At 40.7% G+C, this 27,112-nt stretch overlaps 1 protein-coding gene across 1 annotated transcript in view; it reads right to left on the bottom strand.

Annotated features, from left to right (window-relative positions):
• Positions 1–3,704: 3,704 nt before the first annotated feature.
• itga8 (integrin, alpha 8) overlaps positions 3,705–27,112 on the bottom strand; it is a 217,519-nt gene continuing 194,111 nt past the window's right edge. The window contains exons 28-30 of the mRNA XM_060824941.1: positions 12,375–12,476; positions 9,500–9,622; positions 3,705–5,199 (exon numbers count right to left, since the gene is read on the bottom strand). Coding sequence (XP_060680924.1) covers positions 5,113–5,199; positions 9,500–9,622; positions 12,375–12,476 — 312 coding nt within the window. The 3' untranslated portion in view covers positions 3,705–5,112. The remainder of the gene's footprint in view (positions 5,200–9,499; positions 9,623–12,374; positions 12,477–27,112) is intronic.

Raw genomic sequence — 27,112 nt, 5'->3', positions numbered from 1 at the left:
TCCATTTGTTCTTGTGTTTCAGCTAATCTCTTCTTCTAAAAAAATGCAGATTTAAAATCCCAAAGCAATCAATACAGCACTTTCCACTACTGGGGCCACAATTTTATTTACAATGTATATTAAGAACTTGAATGAGGAAAGTGAATATACTATAGATAAGTTTGCGGATACCATAAACAATACGTAGAAAAGCAAATGGTGAGGGTCACATAGAGACTGCAAAGTAATATTAAACCGTTAGGCAAGTGGGCAAAAAGTTCAGCAGATGGGATTTAGATTTAAGATTACTTACAGTGTGGAAACAGGCCCTTTGGCCTAACAAGTCCACACCAACCCGCCAAAGCGCAACCCACCCATACATTTACCCCTTACCTAACACTACGGGCAATTTAGCATGGCCAATTCACCTAACCTGGAGGAAACCAGAGCACCTGGAGGAAACCCATACAGACATGGGGAGAATGTGCAAAGTCGCCTGAGGTGGGAATTGAACCCGGGTCTCTGGCGCTGTGAGGCAGCAGTGCTAACCACTGTGCCACCGTGCCGCCCACCCACTGTGCCACCGTGCCGCCCATGTGATGTGGGATATGATGTGGGAAAACGTAAGGTTATGCAGTTTAGCAGAAAGAATAGAGGAGTTTAATATGATAGAGAAAGCTGCACTACATTTATTATTACTCATGCATAATTTACAAAAAGCTAGCACACAAGTTCAGCAGGTGTTAGAGAAGGCAAATGGGATGCTGACCTCTATTTTATATTCCATGACCTTACTGTAAAAACAAATTGAAATAGATTTAGTTTTTATTTCTTAAAATATTTCAAATTTTCTTTTGGACATTCCTTCTGGAATCCTTAAGTGCTGCAACGTTCTCTAGATATACCTTTCTGGATACATGTAGTTAACACGTAACAGAAATTTAGGTAGAGTGCCTCTCATTCATGAGGTATGTGAGTGAACCTAAATGTAGAATGGATTCAAAGTCTTTTTCATCTGGATACATGGAAGCTATTAACAATTGGTCTACCAAGTAACTTTATTTAATCTGATTATTCTCTACAAATTAAAATATAATTAATACATTTTTCTAATTGCGGAGAACCTGAAGAGTTTCATGGTTTTGTCTTTAATTTGGAGGTCATGTCCATCCGCATTAATTATTACCCATTTCATTAGAGTTCCTCATCAGGTCAGGTTAGTCATTACTCACACAAGGGGCTATTGTGGTAAAACAACTCATGACCAATCCTGCAATTTTCAACTCAGGTGTTTCTAAAATGCATAAAGATAGATAAATCATCAGAATCTGATCAAGCATATCCCAGGACATTGTGAGAAGCTAGGGAAGAAATTGTGGAGTCCCTAGCAAAGATATTTGTATCATCGACAATAATAGGTGAGGTGCCAGAAAACTGGAGGGTGGCGAATGTTATACGTTTATTTAAGGAAACACCAGGGAACTATGGTCTGGTGAGCCTGATATCAGTGGTGGGTAGATTGTTGGAAGGGATTCTGAGAGACAGGATTTATATGCATTTGGAGAGGCAAGGACTGATTAGGGATGGCCAGTATGGGAAATTGTGTCTCACAAATTTTATTGAGTTTTTTGAGTACACGACCAAGAAGATAGATGAGGGCACAGCAGTAGATGTTATCTACATGGCATTTAGCAAGGCTTTCGACAAGGTTTCACATGATAGAATGGTCAGTAAGGTTAGATCACATGGGATCCAGGGAGAACTAGCCAATTGGATTCATACCAAAAGAGAAATCTCAGCAGGTCTGGCAGCATCTGTAAGGAGAGGAAAGTGCTGATGCTTCGAGTCTAACAGACCCTTTGACAGATTCCAGCATCCGCAGTAATTTGCTTTTAATTGGATTCAAGATGGGAGACAGAGGGTAATGGTAGAAGGTTGGTTTTCAGCCTGAAGGTCTGTGAGCAGCAGTGTTCCATAAGGTTCAGTGCTGGGTCCAGTGTTGTTTGACATTTATATAAACAAATTGGAAGAACATAGGAAGCTTGGTTATTAGAATTAGAATTCCTACAATGTGGAAACAGGCTCTTTAGCCCAACAAGTCCACACTGACTCACCCAGACCCATTATCCTACCCTATTACTCTACAATTCCCCCTGATTAATGCACCTAACCTACACATCCCTGAACACTATCAGTAATTTAAGTTGGCCGATTCACCAAATCTGCAGATCTTTGGATTGTGAGAGGAAAACCGGAGCACCTGGAGGAAACTCCTGCAGACACCGGGAGGATGGGCAAACTCCACACAGACAGTCGCCCGAGGCTGGAATCGAACCCATGTCCCGGGTGCTGTGAGGCAGTAATGCTAACCCCTGAGTCAATGTGCTGGCCTTAAATGAGTACAGTTGTGGAAGACACCAAACTTGGCGGTACAGTGGACAGTGAAGAAGGTTATCTCAGGGTACAATGGGATCTTGATCAGCTGGGCCAAAGGGCTGAGGAGTGATAGGTAACTGCGAGGTGTTGCATTTTGGTAAGTCAAACCAGGGCAGGACAATCCTTATACATTAATGGTATGGTCCTGAGGTGCGTTGTTGAACAGAGACCGAGTAGTTCAGGTACATCGTTCCTTGAAAATGGGGTCACGTAGCCAGGGTGGTAAAGGAAACGTTTGGCACCCCTGCCTTCGTCGGTCAGAGGATTGAGTATCGGAGTTGGGACGTCATGTTGCACCTGAACAGGTCATTTGTGAGACCACTTTTGGAATACTATGTATAGTTCTGGTTGCCTTGCTATAGGAAGGATATTTCTAGATTGGAGAGAATGCAGAAAAGATTTACAAGGATGGTACCATGACTGGAGTGTTTGAGTTATCAAGAGAGTCTGGATAGGTTGAGATTTTTTTCCCTGGAGTGTAGGAGGTTGAAGGGTGACCTTATAGAGGTTTATAAAATTATGAAGGGCATAGTTAAGGTGAATAGCCAAGGTCTCTTCACGAGGGTAGCAGAGTTCAAAACTAGAGACATAGGTTTAAGGTGAGCAGGGAAAGATCTAAAAGGGACCTGTGGAGTGACTTTTTCACACAGAGAATGGTGCATGTATGGAATGAATTACTAGAGAAAGTGGTAGGTACAGGGATAGTTGCAACATTCAAAAGACATTTGGACAGTTATATGTATACGAAAGGTTTGGAGGACAAATGCAGACAAATGGGACTACTATAGTTTGGGAAACCTGGTTGGCATGAACAAGTTGGAATGAATAATTTGGAAGTTATTTCTGTGCTGTATGACTATAACCTTATGACAATATGATTATCATGGTCACCAGCGTGATTTGGCAGCACTTGGAATATCCCAGGATCTGTGTAAAATTTGTTGCCTAGGTCATTGATCCACATTGATGCATAATGTTCCCCACCTAGCCTGTTCTGTGCATGCCCCTGACAAATAAAACAATAATAGTGACCTTAGAGCAGAGAGGAATATCAGAACGAAAAAAAAGGACTAGAGGAATTTGGAAATTCTAGACACCGTGAAGACTACAGGAGCATCCAGTTAGAGGTATCGAACAATATTCTTGGAAATACCAAGGTGAAAAGGCTCAACATTTCAGAGCAGAATCCACAGTATTTGTAAGTACTTAGTAGACTAGGTGTACAATGAAGCTCACGCTGCTTTTCATCAACAATATATCCATACTGAAGTTAAGGTGAACAGACAGTCCAGTGTTAACTGTTCAGTTTTATTGGATTTGGATAACAAAAAAGTATATGACATGGGTTTATCAGATATACATATAAGTAAGTTTTAAATTGGAACATCAGGAGAATTGGATACCTAGCTCCAAACTTCACAAAAATTTACAACCTCATCAGTAACAAGTGATCCCTGCATTGTCAAGTCTAATGAAAGCCTCTTGCTATTGGCCATACTAACACAATTATACATTTGTAATATATGTCCATCGTATAATTGAATCCAATGTGAGAGTGGATATTTTTAAATAGGAAATATTCCAGAGTGGTACATAACATATACATTTAGTTTTTATACAGAAGCGGAATAATTTTGTAAATATCTGCAACTTGTGTAAAGTGAAAAACTATGATACAAATGAAAAGTAATTGATGATCTCTGAACAGAGGTTATGAAATTCCTCCTTAAAAATCTTTGTGGTTCTAAGATTATTACCACCATAAAACATAGACAAAATGGATAGAAAAACCTTTATGTAAATTCCACATATGGCTAAATCCCAGTGTAAACATGCTTCAGAAACATATAAATACATATAGAAAATATTGCACGTTTAAAAATCTGTTATTCCCACTCCCAGTGTAGGGTGACATCATACTTCAAATTGCATCCCATGAAAATGTCTGGAGATTGAGTGCAGATTCCTTGGTAAAGCCACCTAATGAAGGACAACATTTAATGATTCACGTTGCAATTACCTCCTTTTTGCTCAAATTGTTTGTTCAGATTTACTTCTTGTTGATTTAAAAGAAAATAATTTGCTCACAGATACTACTTCGGCTTTCACTAAAATCCCTGATCCTTTAATACCATCTTAATTAACAGCTCAACAAAAAACAATCAACTCATGATTGCTTTACAAGCTGCCAAACTCCTTACCACTGTCTGTATTTCAAATGAATTGCCCAAAAAGGAAGGCAGTACCTAATTCATGATAAATGGTGGTGCCAATTTAAAACAGTGTACTCATATGACTAATGCTGTTTGCAAGGTTTCTAGCTACCCTGATAAAGACTATATCTAATTGTTTGAAATCAGACACAATTTTATCCAATTTACAAAGTGCACAGCACTTGCACTTAAAAAGTATACTTCAAGATTAACAGTGTAACTGAAAAATAACAATCCCAGTCAGTACTGCAATACAGTATTAAGGCATTCTATAATGTTAATCTGGCAGGACGTTCACTGTAAAGTAGCTTGAAGGTGATTGCATAGTCAATAATGGCACTTTCTCTGTTAATTTGGTTTGCTCAAAGTTCATTTCTTTCTTCTTCACCTTCTGCAAAAGCAAATAGAAGGAAGTAATTTTTCAGTGGTGTGTACACTTCTTTCGAGTAGCTGGATAGTGGACTCAGGCAGCTATTGTCAATCTTCAGGCATCCGTAGTCTTTTCTGGGTGAAGTTGTTCTCGATCCGTCATGTCATCCTGAGGTGGGCGGGCTCGATCAAAGAAACCAAACTATGGAAACAATGCCAGATTAAATGATAAATTCTTACCACAACAAAGTGATTAGGCTCAATGTACAAGAACTGTAAACTTTAGTTTATGGTTCAGTGTCTAGACACAGCCAGATATATTTTCTGAACATTAAGGAAATTAATCATTGTTTAAATGTACATAACAAAGACAAACTTACAATGCAATAATGCACAACAGCTGTGTATTAAACATTTCAGAAAGAGTCTTTATGACGATGTTTCATTTTACACATTACTTTGTTTAATTACCACTGTCTAATTCTTTCCAAACCATTCTGGTTTGCTACTAAAATTGTCAAGAAGCTGAAAGTGAAATTGACAATATTTCACAAGACTCCATGTCTAAATTCATTTGGCATAGTTGACAAAATGTTTTAAAGTTTAACTTATGGGAAATGGCTCTGATGCCTCTAACCATTAGGTGGCAGACTGGTTTGAGTAGCTGTGATTTTTGAACTGTCATTACTGGATAGAGATGTGTGCACAATTCAAGATAGTTGAGGTGAATGTCAAGTTGAAAATGTTCTCACTTACTACTGTTATCATTTCTTGGTGGTAGAAATTTCAGGGAAGGGAGAGTTTAAGGGAGAGGTAAGCAATATATAAATCTATCACCCCCATGAGCTGAATTTTTCCAAATCATTGTTAAAGGTTAGAAAATTTGGATACAATATGAATTGTGATTGGGGTGTTGCTGAACAAAGACACCTTGGAGTGCAGTCTCATAGCTCCTTGAAAGTGGAGTTGCAGGTAGATAGGATAGTGAAGAAGGCATTTGGTACGCTTGCCTTTATTGGTCAGAGTATTGAGTACAGGAGTTGGGAGGTCATGTTGCGACTGTACAGGATATTGGTCAGGCCACTTTTGGAATATTGTGTGTAACTCTGGTCTCCATTCTATTGGAAGGATGTTGTGAAACTTGAAAGGGTTCAGAAAGATTTACAAGGATATTGCCAGGGTTGGAGGATTTGAGACATAGAGAGGTTGAATAGGCTGGGGCTGTTTTCCTTGGAGAGTCAGAGGCTGAGGAATGACCTTATAGAGGTTTATAAAATCATGAGGGGCACGGATAGGATAAATAGACAAAGTCTCTTCCCTGACATGGGGATGTTCAGAACTAAAGGGCATAGATTTAGGGTAAGAGGGAAAAGATATAAAAGAGACCTAAGGGGCAACCTTTTCATGCAGAGGGTGGTACGTGTATGGAATGAGCTGCCAGAGGAAATGGTGGAGGCTGGTACAATTGCAACATTTGAAAGGCATCTGTATTGGTATATGAATAGGAAGGGTTTGGAGGGATATGGGTTGGGTGCTGGCAGGTGGGACTAGATTGGGCTGGGATATCTGGTCGGCATGGACGGGTTGGACTGGGTTAGGGTTAGGGTTAGGATTAGGGCTTGGTCAAGGATATTTTCAGAAGGTGTCAGAGAGGGTGTCTTAATTCTCCAGCAGGCTCCCAGAATTCCTGGCCAAGAGGGTAGAGCAAAGGAGAGGATCCATTTCTTTGAGGATTGGCAGAGAAGGCCACATTACAGTCACTGGTAGAGTGGGTCTAAGATTGCTACCCGGGTCAGTGCCACCTCCACAGTGTGGAGTGACAGTCAGCAGAGCATGGGAAAGTCGAACAGTTTCTCTGTTGTACTCAGGTAAGTGGCACAATCTTCTCTCTGACACTTACATTCACTCTCTTTGTGGTGCTGCACCCAACTGTCAATAAGATTCTCGCTCTATCGCTCTCACTATTGCTTACCATATTTTCAGTCACTCACCCTTATCTCCTCCCGAACCTCCTACACAAATAATCTGCCAGGACTGCACGCAGCCTCCTCAGTCACCTCATCAATTTTTGGCCACCTACACTAGGACTAACAGCTACTCAATTCACCTTTTTCTCTTATTTCAGGAGAACACAGCCTATAACAAGGCAGAGAGAGTCTTCACTCTTAGGTAATTCACCCACCATAAAGAAGTTCCTGTCCCTCACAGGAGTTGACTGGAGTGGCTCTGGTGGCGGTTTCGAGACATCCATATCCCAGCACTCTCCATTCTACTGCAACTCTCACAGTAACCCCACAGTCAGTGTCATTCCTTCTAAAACACGTCTAACCACTGGCTGCGAAACCTTCTCTCTGGACTATCCCATCACCTGCACAGTGAGTTGACCAGCTCCACTCTTCAACCTCTGAAGACAAGAACACCAAGGCCACCCAGTTCAGATACTGACACCTTCTTGATGAACAGCTTATACTCAAAACGTCAATTCTCCTGGTGCTTGGATGCTGCCTGACTAGCTGTACTTTTCCAGCATCACACTCTTTGACCTTGATGGGAGTGTTAGACTTAAGGAGCGCAAGCTGGTGAACATCTCACTGCCACAGCTGGCTGCTACCTATGAAGAAACTCATTGTGCTGCTTGTCAAAAACATCAAGGAGGGGCTCAGAGCTTCTGATGTCGAGATCAGCCTCACCAGAATTCTTCTCTGACTCTGCCATAAAGATACCCGAGCCCCTGACATTCAGATTCCCTGGAAGATTCTGCCCTTCATTTTTAGTAATTTGTGCTGCTGGATGCAGTAAAATGACAGACATTAATAAGCTTGCTGAACCGACATGGAGTTGGTGAATTAATTAATGTGAGGTCGGAAGAATAAGGAAGCCACACACATCTGGGAAATTAAGAGGCTGAATGGGTAGGGGAGTCAGAGATCTGGGGATACAGAAAACAAAGCCAACAATTAGTATGGTAAAGCTATAAAGAAAGCAAGCAAAGTGTTCATTTCTAAAAGGACAGTGTCATAGCAGTAGTAATAGTAACAGACAATAAAGTAGACGTTACATTAAACTTGTAGACAAGGTTAGACTAACGTGTTGTGCAGAACTCTCATCTCCACGTTACAGTGGGGTATAGAGACATTGAAGAATACACAAAAAGGTTGATACTCTACTGAGAGGTTCTATACATCAAGGAAGATTCAATAAATTGGGCCATTTTCTTTAAAACAGAGATGGCTTAAAGGTGATCTGACCGAGGTCCTTAAGAATATAAAAGCATTTGATGGACTAGAACATTGTTTCCATTTGTGAGGGAGACTGAAAAGTAAGTTCCAGCTGAAGATTCCCTCCCAATTAAGGATCACAGACTCTTCACCATGTCTGCCACATTTCTTGCATTTCTGCTCTAATCCCAGACGCACAATAGAGTTTACCTTCTTCTCCATCATTCTTTGTATTCAATTGATCCATTGCACCATTTCCGTCCCTTCCTGTTATATGAAGCCACCATTAACACCCTATTGGCATTCTGAAGGACCATTCCCTCCAGAGTATCTTGGATCACTGCACAGTCACCCCCAAAATCCCACCCCTTCCCACAACACCTTTCCATGTGAACGCAGGAAATGTGAGACTTGCCCTTTTACCTCCCTGTCCTCCTCATCATCATCCTCATCAAGGACCCAAATACCTCTTCCATTTGAAACACTAACTTACCTGCACGTTGTTCAATCTAATCTACTGCAGACACTATTCAAAATGTTATCCTCTCTACACTGAATGCAAACTGGGTGACTGATTTGTGGAACACCTTGGATCTGTCTGCAAGCATCAGCCTGACCTTTAGGTAGCCCATCGTTTTAGTCCTTTATCTTACTCTCCTCCTCAAATTTCTGTCCTTGACCTACCGCATTCAAGTGAGGCACAACATAAGCTTCAGGAACATCATCAAAACTTTGAACTGGTCTTCCACAGCCCTCTAGACTCAACACTGAGTTCAACAATTCCAACATACACTCTTGCCACCATTTCTTCTTCTTTTGTTTGCTTTGTTCTTTTTCTTTCAGTTCACAGCATAAATTGCTCTCAGCACATCTTGTATTTCTATCCTGTCCCATCTCAATTCCTTTTGTGCCTGGAAGATGAAGCTTTCTATAATGTTTTATTAAAATCTAGATTGGCTCAGGGATTAGATCTTTTCCACTTCTATGAAAACACAGAGTGAGTGACCCGAGTTAACACTTTGAGATACGTTTCCTGTGGGTTTCTTCCACTGCATCACTAACTCTGGTAAACTCATAAACAGGGGTATTCATGTAGACACACCAATGTTACACTGGCAATTTTTAAAATTATTAAATGTTGCCCTTAATATATTACAGATGATAGTTTATAAAATATAATTAATTCAGTCAGATGTTTGATGGGTTAACAATTCTCTCTAATTAGTGCGCAGTCTGATTGCTCATGATGTGCAATTGTAGAGGAATGAGAAATTGAAAACGTACCTTCCACATGACTAAGATCAAAATAGCCAGAACCAGCAAACCAACCAGTACAGCTAGAATTATGACCCACAGGGGGATTGCAAGTGAAGCATCAGGTGTGGCCCAAATCACCGAAGTCCTTATCTAGGGTAAGACAAACATGGAAAATTAGGTTTCAGCATAAACTACTGTAAACCGTTTGCTATAGAATGTCATCCCTGTAATTACTGCAGCTATATGCTTGTGTAACATATTTGTGCCCAAGTTGTTATTCACAAATCAATATCAAGTTACATTTTTTGACACTGACATTATGTTCAACATCTGAGAACATTGGGAAGGGATTAAATATGTCAAACTGAAATATTCTACATCAGACTTGAAGAAAATGAAATATGAAGTGGATCAGCCAGTCTCGGTAAATCAGTGACAATTCATCATAGTATCAGTTCATACAGCAAACCATTTGTCTTTTTACAAGAGGTATTGTACTAGGCATGATTAAAGCTACTGACTAGACTGGTCTGAAGTCTGATTAACATTGCTTATGAAATTCGCTGATTCTTAATTGATTCCTTACTATCCCAGAAATATGCACAGTGTCATAAATAATGAAAATATTGAGAGACTTTCAGTTGATTTAATTTTATGGCACTTGAGGCTAATTGCATGCATTAATCTTCAATGTTAAATACAAGTAGTTTATCTCCCGTGGTGACTCATAGAGAATGTAGAAGAACACCATTGTTAATCAGATCAGAGAGTGGGAGATACAAGAAAAAACGAGGAGAACTTGGGATCTGAAAGTGTGATTCAGCCAGGATTGAACATGAATGGGCTTGGAATGAAGTTTGCATGATTTGAAGGGAATATGTATTGACAGGGGTGTGGATCTTAACGTAGCTGTATTTGTACATTTTTCTGAAAGTGATCCATTGTAACTGACTGGCCTGTGATCGTCCCATGACTGGTAATACTATTTTTCGAATGGTTAAATCAGCTATGCAAGGGCAATTTTATAATACATACAATAAGGAGACCAATTGTAAATAAATGGTCTGCATTAATATACTTTGGGAAGCCTTCAGAAATGAGATAACGAGAGTCCAGAGAAACTATATTCCTGTTAGGGTGAAAGGAAAGGCTGGCAGATATCAGGAATGCTGGATGACTAAAGAAATTGAACGTTTGGTGAAGAAAAAGAAGGAAGCATATAGCAGGTATAGACAGGATAGATCGAGGGAATCCTTAGAAGAGTATAAAAGCAGTAGGAGTATACTTAAGAGAGAAATCAGGAGGGCAAAACGGGGACATGAGATAGCTTTGGCCAATATGGGGAATGGGACTGGGTGGATTACTCTTCACAGGGTTGATGTGGACTTGTTGGGCCACTGTAGGGAATCTAATCTAAAAGCTAGGGCTGTTTTTCCCTGGAGCGTCGGAGGCTGAGGGGTGACCTTACAGAGGTTTATAAAATCATGAGGGCATGGATAGGATAAATAGCCAAAGTCTTTTCCCTAGGTTGGGGGAGTCGAGAACTAGAGGGCATTGGTTTAGGGTGAGAGGCGCAGCAGGTCAGGCAGCATCCAAGGAGCAGGAGAATCGACGTTTTGGGCATGAGCCAGGGCTCATGCGCGAAACATCGATTCTCCTGCTCCTTGGATGCTGCCTTACCTGCTGCACCTTTCCAGCAACACATTTTCAGCTCTGATCTCCAACATTTGCAGTCCACAATTTCCCTCAGGGTGAGAGGGGAAAGGTATAAAAATGACCTAAGGAGCAACATTTTCACTCAGGGGGTGGTACATGTATGGAATGAGCTGCCAGAGAAAGTGGTGGAGGCTGGTACAATTGCAACATTTAAGCAGCATCTGGATGGGTATATGAATAGGAAGGGTTTGGAGGGATGTGGGCCAGGTGCTGGCAGGTGGGACTAGATTGGGATGGGTTATCTGGTTGGCATGGACAAGTTAGACTGAAGGGTCTGTTTCCATGCTGTACATCTCTATGACTCTATGATTATGACTCTAATTATATTAAATATATTATTACTTTATTATTATTATTATTATATATAATAGATCACCAGCTGCACATCAAGGATATTTACAATTCAAATTGTCCAGTATGTCTGCTTATCAAATGTGATGGAGGAAATGACATGACTTAACATTAGGCTATTATTAAATGTCGTTATAGGCATCTTGGTTAATTAGTACATACAACAGGAATCTATTGCTGAGAGTTACTCTGGTGCCACTTAGTTCATTTGCACACAAGATGCAGAGTAGTGGAGGTGTTTTGTATCACTAGGAGCTTGAGAACAAGCTTTGTGAAGTAATATATTTGGTATCCAGAGAACAGGGTTTGTGAAATGAAACAAATGGAATGAAATATGTGAAATGTTAGTTTAAAAAAAAATCCTTAGCTGTATCAAAATTTAAATTATTTCAAAGAAACAAATCTCAGAGGGAGCTAGAGCAGTAAAAACATGTTGAAAAGCAAATAGCCAGGATTTTTGCGCTATCATTCACATGTGACATTCTAATGTCAGCACATTAATTTAAAAATGTCCAAAGAAATGTAAGACGTTATAGATAACATATTTCAGTTCTAACATATTTGACACTAAAATAATAATTATTACTTAAAAATACTAAATGTGCAAAGTTTTAGTTGTACTTTGTAGCAATAAATCTGATCAATCTCACGAGAATTAGAATTTCTGCTAAAACTATGTTAACAAATGCACATATGGATAAGAAGCAGTCATCTTGAGCAAAAGGAAGTTGTGTCTAGGTAATTTCTTTCTGGATCCTGAGACTGTATACATCCGGTTAATGTTATCTATGTAAGTCTCATGTTTATAAAATGTGTTTTCCCTCAAGGCACTTACCACAGTACTTGTGCTGGGTAATTCCTCTGGCTGGATTTTGTATGCCATTTCCTTTACTACAAATGACACCAGAGACTGTAGAGAGTAATGGTTGTTTCTTCTCTGTCAAGAAAAGCAGCAGAAAAAGGAACCATATATTAACCAAGTGAATCAGAACAATCATTCCAAGTACTTGGGCTCTCTTTTTTTCAAAAAGGAGCAGTAAATAAAAGAACTGAAATAAAAATAGAATGTACTGGAGAAACTCAGCAGGTCCGGCAGCATCTGTGTAGACAGAAAGACAGTTAATGTTTCGGGTCCAATATGATTTATCTTCAGAAGAAAATAACTGAATTTGATTGCGCTACCATTGAGGATAAAATTGGCAAAAATCAGATTTTTAAAACAACTGTATACGAAATATTACACTGTCATTACATCGGATTGGCACATCAGCTTACCCAGATATTTATTTACTTGTCTGGTCTGTCAGTACAATAAACGTTGCTTTTATCATGGTAATGTAGTGGTGTATGTTGCTTCTTCTAGAACTTGAGTTTTTAATTGAAGTTAATAGCTTATGATGGTTTCTAGCTAAATATGTCATATCCTTTGACTGATTAAACATAAAAAAACTGCTGAGTTTCTCTTCTTCTGTACTGAAGACCTCTTTGAAATGTCAACAAAGGCAATACTCACTTCCTCCATCATGATTATAATGAATAATGGTTGAATAAGTCAGATCTTTCCATGTAAGAAAAATTGTACAGTAATGAAGTACAGAGAAATAAATTAACAAAATTTGTAGATGCCATATTACCATACCCTTTATTATTTTAAAATTCAGAAGTTTAACTACCTCTGCCTTAAACATATTCAGTGACTTGGCCTCCATAACCTTTTGTGGTAGAGGTTCCACTGGTTCACTACCCTTTGAGTGAAGAGATTTTCCATCATCTCAGTCCGAAATGTTCCTCAGACAGTGTCTCTTTGCTCAAGATTCCCCAAGCTCCCTGTATCTACCAGGTCCAGCCCCGTTAAAATGTATTCATTTCAATCAGATCACCTCTCATCCTTCTAAACTCCAATCCAGTCAAACCAATCTCTACTCATAGACCTGTCATAGATCAGTGGTACGTCGTGAAGCTGTGTTACTCTCCCTCTATACCAAGCACATTGTTTCTCAAACAGGGACACCAAAACCTGAATGCAGAATTTCAGGTGCGATCTCACCAAAGTCCTATATGGCTTATTATTTCTATGCACTCTTTGGGTGTAGGTGAGGCTTGCTGAGCAATCATTTATTGCCTGTCCCTAGTTGCTCTTGAGAGGGTGGTGGTGAGCTTCCTTCTTAAACAGATGCAGTCCATGTGCTTTGGGGAGTCAGGAGGTGAGTTACTCGCTGCAGAATTCCTAGCTTCTAACCTACTCTTGTAGCCACTGCATTTATGTGGCAATTCCTAATAAGTTTCTGTAGTAGCTCTAGGATGTTGATAATGAAGGATTCAGTGAGGGTAACACCATTGAATGAGAAGGGTGTAGGTTAGATAGTCTCTTATTGGAGATGGTAATTTCCTGGCATTTGTGTGGTGTGCATGCACTTGCCAGTTGCCAACCCAAGACTGGATATTGTCCAGATCTTGTTGCATTTGAACATGGACGGCTTCAGTGTCTGAGAAGCCATAAATAGTGCTAAGCATTGTGTAATCATTGGTGAATATCGCCATTTCTGACTTTCCTTTTGCAATGAAGGTCAATATAGCATTTGTATTCCTAATTGCTTGCTATACCTGCCTGTTTACTTTTATAGATTGATGTACAAGGATACCTAGACCCCTTTGTTCATCCACACTTCTAAATGACAACCATTTATATAACACTCTTCCTTTCTGATTTTCACACTGAAGTGTAACCAACTGTACTCATCTGCCATATGCTTGCCCACTCACTCAACTTAGGCCATTCAGCCTATCGAGTCTGATCTGTCATTCAATGAGATAATGGCTGATTTGATAATCATAGAATAATAGAATTCATATAATCCCTCACTGTGGAAACAGGCCCTTTGGCCCATCGAATTCACACCGACCCACTGAAGAGTATCCCACCCAAACCCATTCCTCTACCCAATTACTATACGTTTGCCCCAGACTAATGCACCTAACCTACACATCTTTGGATTGTGTGAGTAAACCAGAGGAAACCCATGCTGACACGGGTTTGCTGAATGCGCAAATTCAACATAGACAATTGCCCAAAGCTGGAATTGAACATGGTTCCCTGATACTGTGAGGCAGCTGTGCTAACCACTGAGCCACTGTCCACTGTCAGGAGAGTCTCCTGCATTCTGCACCTTCTCTGTCAAGTCTGCTAAGCATCTTACAGGTTTCAAGTTACCTCTCATTTTCATAAATTCCAAGGAGCACAGGCCCAGGCTACCTAACCTCTCCTCATAAGACAGTCCCTTCATATCTGGCATCAGCCCACTGGACGTTCTTTGGATTGCTTCCAATGTCAGTATGTCTTTCCTTACACAAGGGACAAAAACTGTTCACTGTATTGCAGTGTTGTCTTGTTTCAGCAAAAACCTCCCTGCTGTTGTATTCCGTTTCCTTCTCAATTATTCAATGCACTCGGATGTGAGCTTTTTTATGATTCATTGATGAGGACTCCCAAATTCCTTGGTGTCAGGTGGCAGCTTGCCAAGTTCCAGTTGGCCAGCAGTGGCTTCGGCCGATGCTCCCTGGTGAAGATCTTGGGCAATGGTGTGGTATGGGGACAGGCTGCAGTCAAAAGGCTTGCAGCAGCCTCATGTCTGAGCGAGGGTATGGCCCTGCTAAAATAGTGTCAATCAGCTCAGGTAATTTACTGTTGGAAACAACATCATGAACCTTGCAATGCTCACTGAGATTTGTGATTCTAATGACTAACCAATTTAAAAGCGAAACAATGCTAAATGGGCTGACTTTATATGTGGACTTATGTTATGGAATTGAAATGTTGCTGGGAGCTGAGGCACATAAAGGGAGGCCTGTTGCACACATGAAGGAGAAGGGGCAGGGTGCAAGAGGCTAATGGTGTAGGAGGAAGTCTGCATGAGAATAAACACATGGCACAGAAATATTGAGTGTGTCCTCATTTTCAATGCAATAGTTTCTACATAATTCTACATCAAAGTAATAAAAATATTAATTAACCAAAGACAGTAGGGTGGAGTTTCCACTTTGGACATAATTGGTGATTCTGTCACAGATTACGCAGTAAATTGTAACTGTTTTGAAAAGTGTTTTCCCTCTCCAATATAAAAAGGTTGCCAGACTAATATCCACTAAGACTTTCCCTTAAACAAGTATCATAATGGTTTCAACATTCTCATCTCACCTAACTTTGTTCCAACCTATTTTTCAGCACGGGGAAACAATAAGCCAGCATTTCCTTGTGCTTTCTGCTCTGTTGCCATCATCTTGGCAGACATGGGACCCCATAGTCAGTTGTGTAAATAGGTTTCTGCTGAATCTTCCCCAGTGATTGTTGGCTGAGCAACAGAAGCCGCACTGGAAATTGTTGACGCAGGTCACATTACTTGATGTATAATTATTTGAAGTGAATAATGTTAACATAAGTTGGAGAGATATTGAGATTGAAAATAGTCTTAATGAAGGAAGGAAATAATTTGAATTTGGGATGCTGCAGCTGAATTGTAAAAACATTCCAAATTGCTTGGTTAGAATATTTCATCCCCAAAGTGCTAATCAGAACAGATGTTAGACTAACAGTGCTGGATGGAATTTCTATTTGTTTGAAAGTCAAATTGAAATCACATTACTGTAATGAATGCTGTTCATTTTCACCCTAATTGTAACTTGTAAAAATATAAGAATTTTGACATACCACAGCTAAATACAACACACAGAGGTAATCTATCTGAGAAATGTAAACTTAATTAACTCTTATCTTGGATTAAAAAGATTTAGCTCTTCCAAGTCAATTTTAGGAATGTCACTATTCCCTCCAGAAATCTCTAAAAAAGGTTTTTGGATTTACACACATGATAACAGGCTTCTCTCTTGAAATAATTTATGTCAGAAAGTTTGGCACATTCTACTTCCTGTAAAAGCAGCACTGTGGAAGCTCAAACATAACACTAGATTTCAATAATAAAGGTCAATGAAAATAAGTTGGTGTATATTGATTAACATGCTAGCACCACAATTTCAATAGAGGAAATTTCTTTTATCTAAGTGAGTTCATATAGCTTGGTGCTTGTTTGTGCCAGAGATTATAAACTAACATCATGTGGATTCAGTGATGCAGCGAGTTAATATAATAGGCCATTCTTTTGCAAACATTATGCTTAGTCCAAGTATATTTGTATATGTAGGGCAAGAAGTGGATTTCATAGAATCCCTACAGAGTGGAAACATGCCATTTGGCACAACAAGTCCACACCAACTCTCCAAAAGGACACACCTCCCCACTTATCCCTGTGACTCTACATTTCCCATGGCTAATCTACCTAACCTACACATCCCTGGACATTATGGGCAATTTAGCATCGCCAATTCACCTAATCTGCATATCTTTGGACTGTGGGATGAAACCAGAGCACCCAGAGGAAACCCACGCAGACGTGGGGAGAATGTGCAAACTCCACACAAACAGTTGTCCAATGTTGGAATTGAACTCAGGTCCTTGACGCTGTGACGTAACAGTACTAACCACTGAGTACCTGCCACTTCATTCTACCAAATATTACATTTCAAGGTTTACCACCTAAATAGCTTCAGTCTGGTGCTTATGAAAGGGGTGGGGTGTACAGATATGGTGCATAGATTTCTGCATGGATTTTCACGCAGTCATGGAGACTTTGACAATCTTCCAGAAAGGTGGATGGGATCCAGGTCTGGAGGTTTGATCCCCATTTTTGCCATCCTATTTTCACTGGGTCAGGGTGAGGTACTGTTGGGATACAGGTAGGACACGATGCTCACAGGTGGGACATTGAATTTAACTGGGCCATTTAAAATTAATGCTGAGTTCAAACAGATACCATTTTTGCTGCAGCAGGAGCCTTCTCCAATAGATTGAGAGTTACATAACTTTAGAGAATTTACAAATGCTCCAGAAGTGAGGATATAGTACGTAGAGGTGTCAAGCTATCATGTCATTCAAAAGCCCATTTGTTCCAAAGTTGAAAACAAAACTGCTTAAAATAAAAACCTGTCCAAGAAATTTCAATAGCTGTTTGTTGACATATAAGTTCTATGATTATAACATTTTCATGTTTGGCTGCTTTCTACAGCATTTGATTATCACAGTGGGGGTGGGGAGATGATTCATAGTTTGAGTGATAGCACAAAGAGACTATTAAAGGACTAATTGAATTTGATGTGAGATTATTAATACAAAAAAGTTTAAGTATTGAGAAGGATTGAATCAATTATATTGACTTTCATCAATCAATGATTAAGTTTGTATTAAACACTTAGAAGTATGTTCCATTTCATCTCAGTGCGGTTCCTGAGTCTGCCTATGATGCATATTGGGTGAATTGATATGGAGGGTATAAGGGTAAAGTCTGTAGATGAGAGGGGGTAGGCATGATTTCACTCAGTTGACATAGGAGAAATGAAAGGCTATGAACATGAGTCTGAAGAGTTGCTATAAATTGGCATCAGGGTATTAGATTTCATTGGGAAGTGGGGTTCAAATCTTGGCAGGGAGGGTATGGGTGGGCATTGGAGCTGAACAGATGAACGTGGGTTGACATATGCAGGTGTAGGAAGTGGGTAGTGAGATGAGTGGGAATGAGAGGTGTGGGCTAGACAGCTTAATGTTTAGCAAAGCAATTGGGATAAAGTCCCAGAAGGAACTAAGGTGGTACTTTCAAATATTCCAGGCAAAAGTGAGGACTGCAGACGCGAGAGACCAGAGTCTAGATTAGTGTGGTGCTGGAAAAGCACAGCAGATCAGGCAGTATCCGAGGAGCAGGAAAACTGACGTTCTGTCAAAAGCACTTCATCAGAAAAGTCCTTCCTGATGAAGGGTTCTGTCCAAAATGTCAATTTTCCTGCTTCTCGGATGCTGCCTGACTTGCTGTGCTTTTTCAGCACCACATTAATCTAGATTTTAAATATTCCAGCTTGGCAATTTGCAGCTTGTGTGGTTACCTCCGATCAGCATCGGGGAGATTTTCTCTCTCTAAATTTGTGCAGCAAGGCGGAAATTCCACAGCTTGAGCTACTTGACTCCAGGAAATCCAGGAGTTGTAGAATGTTAGGTCGATCTGCATCTGTAACCACCCTGCAGCTTGGTGAACTTCTGGGTAAATTTTGAGGGAGCCTGGCAGTTAAGAGTGCATACCTGGAACGGACTGCATTAGATGTAGGGGGTGGGACAAAGGTCAGCTTCTCTGATTACTGAGTATTTAAAGGAATATTGGCAGCACTTACAGCGGTAGCACTGTTCGTGTGGCTAGCTTACCCATGGGCACAAAAAGAGGAGGAAAATGGATGCTAGTACGGGAAGGGCAGCCACACTATTAACAGACATTTGGTAATGTGGGAAGCTTTGGTAGAATGGTAAAAAAAGGCCAAACAGCTTCTTCAACAGATTGTGGAGGTGGTGAGTGGTCAGAGTGTGGTGTAGCGGATCTAGATCCAGAACAGGAGTTGCTTCCATGATTTCTTAAGATTCAGCAAGATGAGTGCCATGCAACTTTCACCTAGCACCTCCAAAGCCTCCTCCATTTAAATTTAAAGTGCTACATTTATAACCATACATCAAAATGTCTGTCTAGATTCCGCCTTAACTCTCCACCTTCACAGACAGCAATGACACTCTCCACGATCTAGCACTCAGCCAGTGACAGTGAGTACCCTCAAACAACATGCTTACTTCCTTAGCAAGGACTGAACACGTAAGTTTCCTCACTCCCTAAATGTCTTCAGTGGTAGAGGAGAGGAGGTAACTCTTGGGAGAGGCACAAGAGCAAGGATATGGTGATGAGTAGGAGACAATGGCACAACATACTGCATCTAGCACCCCACTTTCTCCTGCTCTATCCAATCAATTAGCAGCATCAATGCTGCATCTAATGAAGCATTAATTAAAGTTGAGAAGAATTGAGCAGGAGCGTGAAAGGTTGAATTACAGCAGGCTGCAATATGATGTGATGTCTGTAGTTCATGGGAAATGGATTGGTATCCTACAAGATGGATGCAGTAGAATATGAAGCATAAGGTTTAGCCTTAGTTTTTCCTATGAATATGAACCAGTAGATGTCTGTGAATGTGCAAAGAGCACTTGCAGTGTCAAAGTCATACTGTGTTTAATATAAATAAAGAGCCCATTGCAGTGAGTTGCACCTCAATAACCATCTGGAGGAAAACCCAAAATGGTCAAGGACCCATAATGTCCTCTGATGACATTTCTAACAGAAACCTTGGACATCCAAAATTTCTATCACTGCTAGACTGGAAAGACCAGGAATAAAAAAGAAATATTTCATTGGATGTTAGTGTTTCTGGCTCGGGCAACATTTATAGCCCATAACTAATTACCTCTGAGAAGGTGGTGCTCCGCTATCTTTTTTAACCACTGTGGTGTAGGTGCACCCTTGGCATCATAAGGAAATGAGTTCCATGATTCTGACCCAATAATGGTGAAGGAATGATGATATAGTTCCACGTCATCATGATGTGTGGTTTTAAGGAGAACTTAATAGTGGCAGATGTTCCCAAACATTGCTGTTTTTGTCCTTCTAGAGGGCAGAGGTTCAAGCTTTGGAAGGTGCTGTTGAAGGGGCTACAGTGAATCTTGTGTCTAGTACATGTGCTGTGACCGTGCCTCAGTGGTGTAAGGAGTGAATGCTGAAGATGGTGCCTGGAGTGCCAGTCAAACTGGCAGACTTGTCAGTCTGCTGTGAGCCACTTATTGAGGAGCCGCATTCATTTGAGAAGGTGTGATTTTGAGATTGAGAGGAACAGGGAAGGTTGGACTCACTAGCATTGATGCAGACTCCAGCTGTAGTGCCTGTGCCACTTTGTATAGCATTGTCCCAAAGTAATTACAAACTCTCCAAATTTACGAAGTTTCCAAAAGACTGAGCAGGTGCTGATGAGCAGCCACTATGTCATCACATATGGCTCCAATTGTTGTAGGACCACCTGAATTCCCTGGGTCCAGAAGATTATGACCATGACATTACGGCAACACACAGTCATTCTTGTGAAGCGCTTCGGCAAAGTTATAAATCAGGGTTAAGTAATGTTACAAAAGAGACAGAGTTTAATTTATAGGCACCAAATTTAAGCAGTGAAGGAAACAGCTCACTTCACTTTTGTATTGGCACATTGATAAATTAGACAACTTATTTCCTTTTCGCTAGTTGTTTCAATGCTTTAGGGGATGGGGAGCAGATGAAGCTTGTAAATGCTGTGAATGGTGGGCAACCTGCCAGGCTATGATTACAGTGGATGTGCTTTAGTGCAGCGTCACTGCTGGGTGTTATTTCCTACATAAGCGACCTGCATCAAGACAGAGCTTAATGTAAGCAAAACTCGAAGGCCCTTTCCAAAGCCTAGGGGGAGGTGCAGGATTCTAGTAGGGGGTAAGACAGTGGACGTGGTGAAAAAAAAGCTAAAGAAGGAAAATGAGCTGAGAAACAGGCAATACGTTTGGCTTTAAAATTAAAGAGGAAACCAAATGTTTTGTGTGTTTTGAGTAGGTTTTTCAAATGCAAAAGTGAATAGGTTAGGAGTTTAGGGTGGAAGTTACAGTGAGCAGCACCAAGGCAGCTAAGGTCTCTTCTACTAAACAATAGGATGAAAGGAGTGAACTATACAATAGGTCAGTGAAGGCCAACTTATGTGTGGGGAAGAGGAAACAGCACTGCTATTGTGCCAATTTTAAAAACACCAGGCGCGGTTGTAGTTCTTCACTATTACTAAATGTCAGCCTGGAGGAACTGACAATAAATGAATGACTTACTGTAAATTGGAGCTCCCAAGATCAGACAGAAGTGGCAGTGAGTGGCTCATCATGCCAAAGGTATCTTTTCAGAAAGTGGTCTCTTCATTAAATAACTCACTTCAAGAGCTACTAGGAGGGTTGGCCATCAATGCGATGGACACTGCCCTCACAATGACATGAGTGGGCTTGGAGATTTGGTAAGGAGTTGTTCATGAGACCAGAGCTGCCATTGGAGGTTGTTTATAGGTAATAGAGTGCAGGATTAGGAGGGGGGTCTTCTAAAACTCACAGAGATGGCCGCCAGTTTTCATCTCCTTGTCTCCCCATAAAGCAGAAGGCCTGCCCGTGGTAAAATGTCCTTAAAAGGCCCTCAATTGACTCTGTGGTGGGAGGGTCTTACTTCACTATTCCTGTTGCTGATAAGCGACATGACAGCAGGACAATGATGGCACTTCATCCCTCAACTTCCCCTCAATTGTCAATGCATTCCCTTGATCTGCCAGATCATTTATAGAGGACTGGTAAAAGCCAAGCCTCTATGTGTAAAAATCCCTAAAGTTCTATTGGTGAATGTATGTTCCACACTTTTCCTAGATGAGAGCCTGGAAGTTGATAATACTGCACCAGTTGTTTTTTTATTCACTCAGGATGTGGGTTTACTAGTTGGCCAGCATTTATTGGCCATCCCTAATTACCTTTGAGAAGGTGGTGGTGAGCTGCCTTCTCGAACCATTGTATTCCATCTGCTGTGGCTTGACCCACAATGCCCTTAGGGAAGGGAACTCCTGGATTTTAACCCAGCAACAGTGATATATCTTCAACTTGAGATGGTGAGTAGCTTGGAGGGGAACTTGCTGGGTCATGTTCCTATGTATCTGCTGCCCTTGTCGTTCTAGATGAAAGTGGGCATGACTTTGGAAGGTGCTGTCTGAGGATCTTTCGTGAATTTCTCAAGGGCAAGTAATGTATTTAGAATGATGGTAGGGTACAGAAATCTACTACATACTAAAAGTCTGTCAACTGCTAGACTTGTGAAGGCAGAAAAAACCTTACCTAACATTTCTTTGAATATGTAGATAAGGCACCCTACACCTGTTTGACACTCAATTTATGAAAGTGGATTTCATCTTGAGATAATTCAGATAAATATAGTCCACCTATGCTATAAGCAGTGGTCCTCTTTGTCAATGAGTTACATGGCAATGCTCAGGAGGTGGCCATAAGTCACTGACCTCCTGTAATTTAGGCTTGAGGCCTAGAATTCGGCATGTATCAGGTTTCCCTGTTATAGCAGTGATCGGCTCTTCCATCTGACTTAAGTTGGCCTTTTAGCAACAATCAATGTCTGAAACGATATCTCCTTGCATGACAATGTCAATGCCGCAAGAATTTTATTCAAAAGCAAAGAAAAAGCAGATTTGAGACCTCCTGTCTGATTAACATGGTGGAGCTAACTGTCCCAGCATGTTGGGTATTGGCTTACTGCATCACATCTGACATCACCAAGGCTGTGTTAGTTATCACCTAGGCCTACTGCTGAGTGAGCCTGGTACCTGAGTCTGTTAGTACTGCAGGTAGAATCACAAAATACCAGAGGGAGAAAGTGACTGCTTGGCCCATTGTACATCCTCTGGAAGGTCAGAAGATTTAATTAATTCGTCTGATTCTCCTGATATTTTCGTGTTGCTCTGCAAATTTGTCTCATCAGCAAGTTGCTTGAATTGGAAATGCAGTATCTTGAGAGTAGTGCTAGCAGATTCAATCACAGAATACTACAGCACAGTAACAGGCCCTTCAACCCACAATATCTGTGCCTGCTATGACATCCCAGTCTAAATTATTCCCATCTATCTGCAGCTAATCTGTATCCCTCTACTTCCTGCCTATTGCTTTACATATCGGTCTAAATGCCTCTTAAACATTGCTATTGTATCTGCTTCTACCACTCTTTGTGTAAAAACTTTACTCATACATGTCCTTTCAACTCCTCCCCTCTCACCATAAACCTCTGTCCCCTTACATTTGACATTGTCATGGTTTTCAAAAGCATGGGATAATTTTGTGAAGAAAGGAAAATGGAAAGTGTTGGTGTGGGGGCTGGGAGCTTGGTAGTCAGGGGTGGGGATGAGACTAAGTCAGTCGCTCTGGCAGAGAGCCAGGAGCTCTCCCTCCCTCCCCTAGTGGCACTGCCAAGTTATGAAGAGCTGCTGGCATCAGATTGGCCAGCAGTTCTCAATGGGTGCTACTTCTGCCTGCAGGGCCCTTGACTCCTGGGAAAGGCTGTCAGTGGCACTTAACCCAGCAGGTCTTCATGAAAAGAGACAATTTGGGACTCTCCAGCCAACAGTAGGACCCCCTAACCTCCTCTGAATACTGTGCATTGTTCAATTTATGATATAGTAACTGAAGGAAGCTCTTTTTAAAAATATATAAATTTAACCCTCTATAATGTATCTCCCTGAATTCCCAGTGGACAAAAGGCCCAATAAGAATATGTGTTTCTGATGGAATAATTTACGATAAAAGGAATACTTTGTGCTGGGTGAGAGAGGGAGTCCGGAATATTCAGGCTTACACTTTCACAAGGCATTAGACTTGATGATTATGGGACTTGCATCTCTGTGAGGTTGGTATGGAGCCAGATATGTGGAGCACATTATCCTCCTCTTCCTCCACTTGCACTATCCGCTATTGGTTGGATGATGGTGGATGATTTGCAGACCCCTTCTCCTGTAGTTCAATTCCTCTGTGGAGCACCACGTTGTGCATGTCACAGCGGAACAACGCCGTTTTGGAGACCCTTGCTGGTGCAAAGTGAAGGGTAGCCCGCACTTATCAAGGTGCCTGAATCTCATTTTCAGCAAATCCAGGGATTCTATGAATTCAGTGGTGTGTTCAATGATTACTCCTGTGTGATGTAGCTCCTATTGTACTGACTAATGGCATCATTGGGAAGACTCCTCGTAGGATTTTCTTGTTGAGGAGGGGTGGATGGAATCAATCTTGATACCCACTCAATCGGCTCAGAAATCCATATGCGTCTGGTAGACATTGACCAGGATGGAAGAGACATGGTGGCCTGAAGAAGTCTTGCACATACTTGCCTGAGGAACATAGGACCTACACACTATGCGAGTAGAATCCCTTCTGGATGACAAAAACTGCAGTATTAACCGATGGTCCCTCGAATGCCATATGTGCAGAATCTGAGGACATCCAGTCATTGCAGCAAAGGCAAGACCTTGAGTGAGTCTGACTGGCCAGATCAATGTTAAAGTGCATACACTGAGCAGCCTTGACATGCCTGGCAGCGAATGGCAAGACTGACTTGTTGGCTGTAGACTGTGAGATTCTACATGGCTCATCAGCTGATGCCTGACAAAAGTTGAAGGTGAAGTCATTCAAGGCAATGGTGGACCAATGCTTTCTCTAAGCATTTCCACACCAGCCACCCACAAGTAAGACTCTTCGATTATTGTGCTTGAACTGCCACTCAAAACATCTACAGGCACAGTGCAAACCACCTGTGCACTCAATGAAAAACAAAGTTAGGGAGGAAATTGATGACCAGTGGTATAGCACACCCCCAGGCCCTCTTAAAGGAGGTCCTGCTCCATGGGTCAATGACAGTCAGCAAGGAACTTCTTGAGGCACTGTTGTTCTGACATGTTGAGATGGCTAAAACTTTGGTGACCCTCTTTGGACAGTATCATTCTCCTTTGAGCTACAATTCTGTCCTTTTCTGCTCCTGCTTAAGTACATTTGACTGGCCCTCCTGTTCCTCTTCCGAGGATGATATAATAGTTGCAGTAGTCACTTCCATTCAGCATCAACAACTGGGAACAGACAGGTTTACAATAAGGGAAGTAAAGTCCAACCAGGTATTGAAAGTACAGCTTTTTTCCAAAGGCATGGCTTTCATCATTCTGTTTCTCTATTTTAATGTTTTCTAGGAATATCAGCTTCATTGATTAATGACTTTCTACTATGCTGTCATCTTGTATGCACTGGTGACATTGAGGCAACTTGGAAAATTGTGCACCAGCAGTTAAAACCAGAAAAAAAGATAAATGGAAGTGTTCTTGTGGAGCAGTGGTCCAGTCCCTATCTTTGAGCTAAAGACCGGGTTCAATTCCGGCTTGTTTCAGAGGAGTGTCACAACATATTTAAATAAGTTGATTACAACTATTCAGTTGCTGTATATTATATTTAAATATCTGGACTTAGAATGACTCCTCTTAAATGCAGAGGTAATTACATACAGGCTGCATTCCACATCTGCAGCTATGTCTTTAACCACCCACCTCTCCAAATCATCCAAACTTGGTGCTCTCCATTAATGGCAGATAGAAATCTTAGGAGTTTACACGCTGCCTGAGGAAGTGGTATTACATAGGAGCTCTTGTGACTTTGGTGAACTGTGTTTCGTGACAAACAAAGTCTGAGATAGATTGGAAACATTGCCTCACACGTTACAAGGTAAGTATGGCCCAGCTTCTTTTCTGTCATATGTACAGTCATCAGGCAGTCTGGCTAGGGAACATCTTTTGATTGCAATCCCAAGAGATTGGATATCTGTTTGAATTTGCCAAAACCATTAATACCAAATTCTATTTCGCTACTGCTCAATAGAAATGAAAGACTAATGGTTCAATGATGAAGGATGCAATAGGAAGAGAAGTAGATTACCATCACAAACCTTCTCTCACATCTCCATGTCCTTTTTTTTCACCTTTATGCCATTTATGTCAGATTAAATAAATCAAGGTCATTAGCTTATTTCTGATTTCAGAACTGAAGGTTTGAGGGTTCAGTTTAAAGAGTTGAGTTTAGAAGGATTTTTAAATTTTGCAGGAGAATCAAGTTTTAGTTCAGGAGTACTATACATGAAGTGTCTTAGTTTATTGCGTCTCCAAGCCAAGAGAGTTTGGATAGAAATCTTCAGTTCTTTGGAACTGAAAAGGTTTAGCCCATCAGAATTGTGAAGGATTCACAACAGTGAAATTGGAAAGAAAGCAAAGAAATTATCTCTGCAGTTCAAGGAAAAGAATCTGTGAGTCAATTGAGAAAGTTTTAGAATTGAAATCAGAGGGAAATGTATCTGTAGTTGAGAATCTGTAAAAGGATAGTGTTATGAAGAAGGTTAAAACTTTGTTCAGTTGTTTGTGTTAAGGTCTTTCTGACCACAGCATATTTATTTAAATAACTTTGTGAGTCTTTTTCTTTTGTGTCATAAACTTGTGTTCTGTTACTAAAGAATAGCTACAACCTCATGTGAATAAATTTCAGTAAACAACCAATACATTAACCAAATGCAAATTAAACAAATAATCTGTCAAACTAGGTTTTAATCTGGAATCTGGCTCGTCCAGTATTATTTTCAGCTGGGATCAGAACAATCTTAATGTGTCATGCATATTCACAATAAGGAATTCAAATATTTACAACATTGTAGAGATTTTGCCTAATCTGGTAATGCCATTAACCTTTCACCAGCACTGCAATGAAACAAGAATTTTGATATAACAAAATAAAACCCACATATCTAAGTAATCAAATGAACAATCTGAATAAGATAATTATTTTGTAAAGTGCATGAGCCAGATCTCAATCTGGTTGATTGAGTTGCTGAACTTTGATGCGATTATTGGAATCTGACTTTACACCATAGCTTATATCACTGTAAAACGTAATGCGCATCTAAGACAGAAACGTGGCTGCTACTCGCAACAATATCAGAAGCAAATCTAAATATCTTCCTTGATTTCCATTCAAACGTTGGAAAG

This window comes from Hemiscyllium ocellatum, chromosome 5 (assembly GCF_020745735.1).
Source record: "Hemiscyllium ocellatum isolate sHemOce1 chromosome 5, sHemOce1.pat.X.cur, whole genome shotgun sequence".
Classification (NCBI taxonomy): Eukaryota; Metazoa; Chordata; class Chondrichthyes; order Orectolobiformes; family Hemiscylliidae; genus Hemiscyllium; species Hemiscyllium ocellatum.
The sequence above is the reverse complement of the archived record's forward strand: the minus strand, read 5'-3'. Positions and strand labels throughout refer to the sequence as shown.